This window comes from Pteropus medius, unplaced genomic scaffold, assembly GCF_902729225.1.
Source record: "Pteropus medius unplaced genomic scaffold, Ma_sr-lr_union100, whole genome shotgun sequence".
NCBI classification, from domain to species: domain Eukaryota; kingdom Metazoa; phylum Chordata; class Mammalia; order Chiroptera; family Pteropodidae; genus Pteropus; species Pteropus medius.
Window position 1 is genome coordinate 12,974,940 of NW_024344378.1, and position 8,272 is coordinate 12,983,211.

Here is an 8,272-nt window from a genome sequence, read left to right on the forward strand (position 1 = left end):
AAGTCCCCCCCACCCCCCGCCCCCGCCACCCCAGACCTTTGGAGACTGTTGCTTGAGCCCTCTGCAATGAATGATGAGGACCCTGTGAACTCCACCCTCTCTTTCCCACTTTCCCCAAGCCCCCTCCATCTCTGAGGCTTCTCTGTTGCTGGAATGGGTCTGGGGTCGGGGGGCAGGGGGGGTGACATCAGAGGCTTGCCCTAGAAGCACCATTGCTGAAACTTCCCCTATACCCAAGGAAGCAGGGCCTCTGAGGGTGAAGGCAAACACAACCAGCAGACAGAGCAGAAAAGAGTCAACAGCAAGCAGTGTTTGTATCTGCCCTTTGTCTGGGATACACAGCCAAGTTCCTGGGGGCCTGCCAGGCTGGCCTATTGTCTGGCACTGTTTACCTTTGGGGCAATGGGTGCCTTGAGTGGGAGGGAGAGAGAGGCTGGAGTGAGGGTGGGGAGCAGGGCTCAGCACCAGACCAGGAAGCCAGACTTAGCTGCAAAGGCCAGGGTGTATGAAGCCCCAAGGCAAGGCAGCTAGAGCCAGCCTGCTCAGACGGCTGCGTGATGGCAGGAACTCATTCTCGCTTCTACAAAAACCCCTCAGAACCAGCATCATCCCCCTGCCAGGCCTCCCAGAGCCCAGATGACTTCTGAGGCTCTCCACCCTCCACCCCTGCACACACAACCTCTCCCCTACCAAAGAAATTAAGGAAAACAAGTGCTGTCCAGAGGGTGCTCGAGGGCCCGCTTCTGGGGCATCCAGAGCTGGTCTGCACTTGTGTTATATGTGGCTGGACCTACAAAGTCCATCTTTCCCCAAACCATGACCTGAATGAGGCTTGTGACTGCCCATCAAACCCAGCTCCTCAATCAATAGGTCTTCATCAGAACTGCTCTACGTGGCTCAGCCGCTTCCCAACTGAACGAGGCAGCACATAGCCAGCGGTGTGGGACGCTGAGCACGTCACTCCTCTTGGAAGATGAGGGGTTGGATTCCTGGCTCTCAAAGGGCCCTTCCTGCTTCCAAGTGTCATAACCTTAACTATCAGGCGAGGATCTTAAGTTTCCCTAGACAGAAGGGTGAAACGTGATAGTATGGAAATGCAACAGGAAGAATTCGTGCCTTTGGCCGGAGACAGTTCAAGCTACCAACTAACACGTGGTTCTATTTAGATGTTTATACTGCGCTCTGCATGTACCACACTATGGATTCCACACCACACGTTGGGTATTATCACACTGGAAGGTGTGATATACATTCTAGAGTATATTCTACACTTTGTGCATATACCATACTTCAAGGAGAATATATACACTTTGAGATATATATGCTTTAGGACATATAGACACTTTGTGGTATGTACACACTTTGTGTGTACCTACACACCTCAGATAGATCCCATTTTGTGTACATAGCACATTTTGTGTAGAGACCTCACTGCTGGCAGCATTCTGCAAAGTGGTAATCACGTGACGCTGCAAGGCTCTGGGGTTAAGCGTGCAGTGCAGTCCCTGGAACCAGACAAAGCTGGACACAGTGCATTTCCACCACCTGTTAACCTTGAGCAAATCATTTGCCCTCTGAGACTCAGTTTTTTTTACCTATAAAATAGATAACGGGCTCACCATAGTGTTCAGCACATGAGAAATACTTGATAAATGGTAGTTTTGTTATGGCTTGCACTTTTAAAAGTGTGTTTTATAATGTACATGTTCCCAGAGTCTTAAAGCTTTTGGAAACTCAGATAATAGGCAGGACCATTTAATTCATGTTTATTTCACATTTGATCTGTAAACTTTTTATTTAAAAAAAAAATCCACTGTCATTAGCAACATGTGCTGATATTAATTTTTCTTTAGTGAAGTAAGAGCGCAGGCCTTAAAAGAGTCTAAAACATGTAGAAACTCCGATGTAAACAGGAGGTCTCCACCCTCCTCAGTTGACTTTGGGAATTCATCAATGACATGATCTCAACCAGAAAAACAGCGGGGTGGGGGATGGGGGAAGGACAACACTTTGATACCTGTGAGCTCTTGGTGCAGGAACTGCACAGTTTGGCAGGCTCATTTGTCTTTTCAATTGTTTACCTTGGGCAAATCATATCAGGTTTGCCTCTTCCACATAATTTCCACTCCTCTGTGTCTAAAAACAGCAGCTAAAAGATTTCCCCAGAGTCAGCACTTTGGGGGACCCAAGGGCGCACATACATACAAAATAGAAACATACATATTCTTCGAGCAGTGCCCCGGAGAGAAAGAGGGAAGGGGACACGGGAAAGAGAGGGTTTTAAAGTGAGTTACTGGGGCGATGGTGCCTCAGGGGATAATGGCTTTATACACGGGGCTGATGCAAGGCAGAAAGGTTCATTTACTTCTGTCTTGGTCCATCATTGCAATATTTACATAGGAAAAGGCAATTATGCTGTGAGGCACAGGGGAAAAAATGGACAAATCTCCGTCCCCCCACCCCCCTACCCCAGGAAATCTCAAAGCAGGTCCAGGCCCAAAGGAACAGTCACCATGGTGAAAAGGACATAGAGGGAGGTAATGACACTTGAAAAGGGCTTGCATTGCAGAGGGACTTGGCCTGAACCAGACACAACGTGTCTGCCTCGAGGGCATCTCCAACAGCCAGGATTCCGACATCAAAAGCCAAGCGATATTAGGGACCCCCTCCCCCACCCCGCATGTACTATCAAAAATAGTGTATATTTACAGTGGGGATAGGGAGGGCGGGCTGGGCTGCCCTGAGCTTTGTTTAAAAATAGAGTTGGGGGGAGAGGGAAAGCAATTCGCCAGGTCTGGGTAACCCCTTTCGTTAACCCTTCGTGAGCCACACACCCTCTGGGCTCCAGCGCTTGCTCTGAACTAACTGCTCCGGACTCACAGGAGGTGAAAATACCTGTAGGAAACAATACTGATTAGGGGCGGCCCAAGAACCCTGGAAGATCGCTGGGAGTCAGGAGCGGCCCTAACAACAATTGGGGGGCGTGTGCCCCTCCCCCAACCAGTACTTTTCCCTGGTTGGAAAGAGCAGGGCGGCCACCGGCCAGGAAACGCGGAATAGGCAGACCCCGGGGGCTTCGGAGTCCTGGGGCTGCGTTGAGGCGCCCCGCCATCCCCGCGGCTTGCAGTCCACGCGAGTCCGTTCGCGGGGGGCCGGGCGGGGGGACGGGGACCGCGCGCTCACACGATCCGCTTCCTGTCCCCGCGGCAGAGGATCTTCTTGAAGGCGCGGCGGAAGTCGTGGTTGAAGATGGTGTATATGACCGGGTTCAGCGAGCTGTTGCAGTAGCCGAACCAGAAGAAGAACTTGAAGAGCGTGCGCGGCACGGAGCAGCCCACGGCCGTGAGCGTGTACGTGAAGAAGAAGGGGAACCAGCACACCACGAACACGCCGATGACCACGGCCAGCACGAACGTGAAGCGCTTCTCGCGGTTCTGCCTTCCGCGCCAGCGCGACGCCTTGGCGCCCGCGCCGCGCTCCTCCCGGGACCCCGCCGCCGGCGCCCCGGGCCCTGTCGCCCCCGGCGCGCGGCGCGGCAGGCTGTCCCCGGGCTTCACCTGGCTCGCCCGGGCCTTGCCCTTGGCCCGGGGGCTGCGCTCAGACCTGCGAGGCCCCGGGGGCCGCTCGGCGTGCTCGGACGACGAGCTCTCCTCCAGGTCCAGCGCGTCGGCGTCGCGCGGCCCAGCAGGTGCGGGCTCCCCGGGGGCCCCGTTGAGCTGGGTGGGCAGTGGGTCGGCCTCCGCGCCCACCGGGCCCACACAGCGCTCCGGACCCAGGCCGTTGGGCCTGCGCTCGGCGCGCCCCGGCGGCGCAGCGTCCGGGCCGCGGCGGCTAGGCGGCACGCGGGTGCGGCTCTTGGCGATCTGGTAGATGCGCACGTACACCAGGATCATGATGAGGCAGGGCGCGAAGAAGGAGCCGATGCACGACGAGATGACGTACCACTTCTGGTCGTTGATTTCGCAGAGCGGCTCGGCCTGCGGCCGGCCGCCGCCGCCGCCCTTCTTCTCGATGGAGATGAGCGGCGGGAAGGAGATGACGGCCGAGATGACCCACACGGTGACGATGATGGCCTTGATGCGGCGTGGCGTGCGCTTCAGATTGTACTCGATGGCCTGCGTGATGGACCAGTAGCGATCCAGGCTGATGGCGCACAGGTGCACGATGGACGAGGTGCAGAAGAGCACGTCGAGGGCCAGGTAGATCTCGCACCACGCCTTGCCGAAGTACCAGTAGCCCATGACTTCGTTGGCCAGTGAGAAAGGGATGACGAGCGTGGCCACCAGGATGTCGGCCGAGGCCAGAGACACCAGGAAGAGGTTCTGGGGCGCCTTGAGCGCCCGGCTGGTGAACACGGCGATGATGACCAGCACGTTGCCGAACACGGTGAGCAGCATGAGCAGACCCGCCAGGCACACGAGCGTCAGCGTCACCTGCAGGGAGTAAGGGGTGGCCCGGGCGCCACCCCCCGGCGCCTCGGTCCCGTTCCAGCTGGCATTGCCCGCGTCCGGCTGCAGGGAGCCCATGGGCGCGAAGCTGCCCTCCTCGGCCAGCGGCTGCTCCTGGCGGAACATGAACGCGGGTGCCCGCTTACCTGGGCCGGCTGCCAGCTGCCTTCCGGCTCGAAGCCGGTGGATCCTCCTCTTCCTCCCGCGCCCCGCTCGCCCTGCCGCGCTTCACATGGGGAGGGGGCCGCAGGAACGCCGGGCCGAACTGCGGGGCCGCTATGGGCCCATGGGCCGGGCTCCCACCAACGGCGCCTGGCTTGTGCTTCGGGCGCTCAGGGTGGGCGCCGTCTCGCTCTCAGCCCCTAAACACCGCCAAGTTTTATTTCTAAGCGGCAGGAGAGAGTAGGTAGGGCCGATGGGGAAAGTGATTTATTCTTCAATAAGAACAAAAATCATCGGTGGCTTGATGACTTGGAAAGATGACAGGAAATTATCTATATATATATATATAAAATCTCCTGACTCTTGAGCGTGAACGAAAGCAAGAGGTCTTACCGTGCGAGGGGCCCGCCCCCACCCCAGGAGGCAGACGAGGGGTGCTGATGCGGGCTTGGGGTCCTATGTCTGTCTCCTTACATCCCTGAAGCAATTCCCGGCTCTCCTGCTTCCCGCAGACGCGGCGGGGCCGGCGGGGCCCGGGCTGGGGCCAGGGTGCGGACTCTGCCGCTTCTCGGAGCGCCGCGGGACTTCCAAACTTGCGTGCCCTGCTGGGGCTGGGACACAGCGCGCGGAGCTCGGAGGCGGCGGCAGCGGCAGGGTGAGGGGTGTGGGGGGCCGCATGAAGGCGCCCCAGTCCTCAGGCGGGCCGGGGCGGGTGGGCGATCGGCCCTCCAGGAGCCGCGGCCGAGGCAGAGGGTCTCTTGGGCGTCGGCCCGGCGCTTTGCGGGCACTGAGCGGGGCTGGACAGGCTGGGGTCCGAAGGCAGCGTGAGTTGGGGCAGGAGCGCAGGGTTGGGGGGAGAAGGCGCTGGGGGTGGCGGGGAGGCGGCACGCCGGCTGCTGGGCGTCTGCACCTAAGCCAGAGCCGCTGCTGCTCCTCCGCGCTCACAGTGGACTGGTTTTATAGCCCGGGGATCAAGCCGGCGTTGCCGAGCAGCCAGCGTCAGCCCCCACGTGGGAAGCCGACCCTCCCCCGCCCCTTGCACCTCCCCTCCGCGGGTCCGGCGCCCGCGCCCCAGCGCGGGACCCAGGGGACCGCTCCCTTCCTGGCCGGACGTGCCCTTTGGAAAGGCAGGTACCTCGGGCGAGGGGTTTAAAGAGCGTGCCCGGGGAGTGGGGAGCGGCCCCTGCTGGGAATTGACCGAGCAGCTCTGGGCCGGCCCAGCAGGAAGCAGTGGGCACCCGGGAGTGCCCCCATCGAACTGGGTTGAGAGGAAAGAGGGTTGGGGACCCCCAACTCGAATCTGGAAAAGCAGCCACCGAGACGGGTCACAACCGGAATAGCCCCGCCCTGGGCCGGGCCTCCCTCGTCCGCAAGTGCTCCGGGCCGCGGGAGCGAATGGAGTCTTGGCGAGAGAGGAAGGCGCAGGTTTGGATCGACCCTCTGGGGCGGAATGGGAAGTGCCTCCTGCCCAGCGGAGGAGGCCAGAGTTCAGAGCTCTGCTTGGGGAAGGGTGACCACGTGTGGTTCCAGCCACAGAGCTGTCTGCGGGACAGGAGCCAGAGGTCTGGACCGTCCCCCTTAGACCACTGTGGGGAGGGGTCCTGGAGGCGGAGGCCTCGCGCCGCTGCAGAGCGAGGGCGCACTGACACCTGCTGGCCGCTAGTCATCAAGGCTGAGAAGCTACCCGCTAGCACCAGGCGCCTTCTCTCGTCCCTGCAGTCCTTTGCCTAAAGCGCCTTCTCCTATCTGAGGACAAGTTTAGGTCCAAGCTCAGGAAAGGAGAACCTAGATTTTAAATCGCACCGTTATGTTGCAGAAATCTTCCTAAAGCATACACTCCTGTGTGTCTACCCATTGCGGGAGTGGGGGTTTGTGTGATAAAATCACATGGGAAGGGCTCGGCATGCATCAGAGACAAAGACTGGCACCCACCCTGGACTGGCACAGCCCATCCCTTCCGCAGATCCAAGAGGCCTGGACCCTGCCTCTAAGGCTGCCCAGCTCTGGCCTGCTGTGAACCGTCGTGTCTTTGTTGCAGCAGGAAAGCTAGACTCCACCCCCACCCCACCCCCATTTCAGAAACACACCATATTTTAGTAAGGGGAGGGTGCTGGCCAAGGGAAGAGAATATCTTCTGTGTTCTCTCTGATAGGAATAGCATAGAGTGAGGTGAATGGCTAGTTTTTCTCTGCGTGCTAGAGGTCTTACAATAGATTTTAACAATTGCTAGAGTACTGCACTTTTCAAATAAGTAGCAAGCGGTTTAAGAGTAAGGCCCAGGAGGATAGGAACTGTCAGCAGGAAGGAAATTGGACCTAAAGAAAAGTTGTCTTATTTCAGGGCCCACTATACCAAATACCTTATGTAGTCGGCTCCAGCTGGAAGTTCCAAGGATTGAACAGATCGCCCCTCTGCCCAGCAGGATGCAGGCTCAGGTCTGGCCAGGACTGGGAACTAAATTCTGGACCTAGAGCATCACCTTCAACCCCAGGGGAAGATAGTTATTGATGCAGCTGCTCTTGACATAGGTCGTCACAAAGTCTAAAGTACTTTTCAAAGTACATCACAGACATCTCATTTGACTGCAGTACCTTTATCTCCCAATCTTTGCTGCAGTGGGGTGAACTCCCCTTCCAGTCTGAATTCTGAGGAGCTTCTCTAATCCCCTTTTCTGGAGAATCTGAAGAAAGCCGAGAAGGCAGAATTTCCTCCCTCTGTTGTGTCCAACATTTCCCATCTACTCAGATCTCAGCTCTGAGCCTCTCGGCAGGAGCAGAAACATTGCACGAGGCTCAGTTTGAAATGTGATTATATTCATCTTTGCACAGCACCCAAGGAGCCCCATACGTCAAGTATGAGTGCTGAGAGAAACAGAAACAAAGCCCGTGGCAATCTGGGGTTCACTGTATTGTTTACAGAACTTAGGGACTGAGTGTTGGGAGACGGTCGCTGCCCATCTTCTTCCTTTCTCATTTCAGAAGCAAAAGGCAAAATGAAAACAGAGGCTGCCGTTTTTGGTTTTATTTGGTTTTGTTTTGTTTTTTTTTTTAGTTCAAACCTCTGCTGTTAGCCTCTGCATGACACCTCTTGTCACATTTTATAAATGCTTCCCAAACAGCCAGTTGGTTTCTTAATTCCTGGGTTCGGAGTCTTTTCTCCTAAAATGGAACCAAACCTTTCAAGGAGCTAGGATCTGTGAGACCGATACACAACTATTAATACTAATAATCGGTGCCTTTGTTAAATACTGAATGTGCATCATGTCCAGGGTTATATACAGAGCTCCTTTATATTATATGCAGACTTCTTCCTCTTGCCAAATGTACACCAGCACCAAAAGCTCTGCCTCCTTATTTTGACACACAGGGTCAGTATATCTCTGAGCTTTGAAAAGTTGCTGGGTACCAGTATTTCTTGCTAGAAGATTTAGTACCATGCTAGCCAAGTGAGACAGCGTTGAGCAGAGACATCCACAAAGACAGTACTTAACCAGAACTGTATATTAACATTGCCTGGAAAGGTAAAATACTCATATCGATGCTCCACTGGGGTAATTATGATTCATCAAGTCGGTGCTAAGATCGGTGCTAGGATTAGCATCCTAAGGAGATGCTAATATGCACATTCCTTAAGACTCAGTTCTCTAAGCAATACATCTCAGC

The 8,272-nt window shown here is 56.2% G+C and overlaps 1 protein-coding gene across 2 annotated transcripts; it reads right to left on the reverse strand.

Annotated features, from left to right (window-relative positions):
* Window positions 1-1,770: 1,770 nt before the first annotated feature.
* On the reverse strand, window positions 1,771-5,639 carry ADRA2A (adrenoceptor alpha 2A). Of its 2 annotated transcripts, none has more exons than XM_039871224.1 (2): window positions 5,004-5,639; window positions 1,771-4,562 (listed from the first exon to the last, which is right to left on the reverse strand). In XM_039871224.1, exon 2 carries the CDS (start codon window positions 4,524-4,526, stop codon window positions 3,180-3,182), a length of 1,347 nt encoding a protein of 448 aa, XP_039727158.1. In that variant the 5' UTR covers window positions 4,527-4,562; window positions 5,004-5,639; the 3' UTR covers window positions 1,771-3,179. The 2 variants fall into 2 exon arrangements, with proteins under 2 accessions (XP_039727158.1, XP_039727157.1); XM_039871223.1 differs by having other exon boundaries at window positions 1,771-4,810.
* Window positions 5,640-8,272: the final 2,633 nt, after the last annotated feature.

Coding starts and splice junctions, on each gene's coding strand:
- ADRA2A (XM_039871223.1), bottom strand. CDS start 4,574: ATGTTCCGCCAGGAGCAGCCGCTGGCCGAGGAGGGCAGCTTCGCGCCC.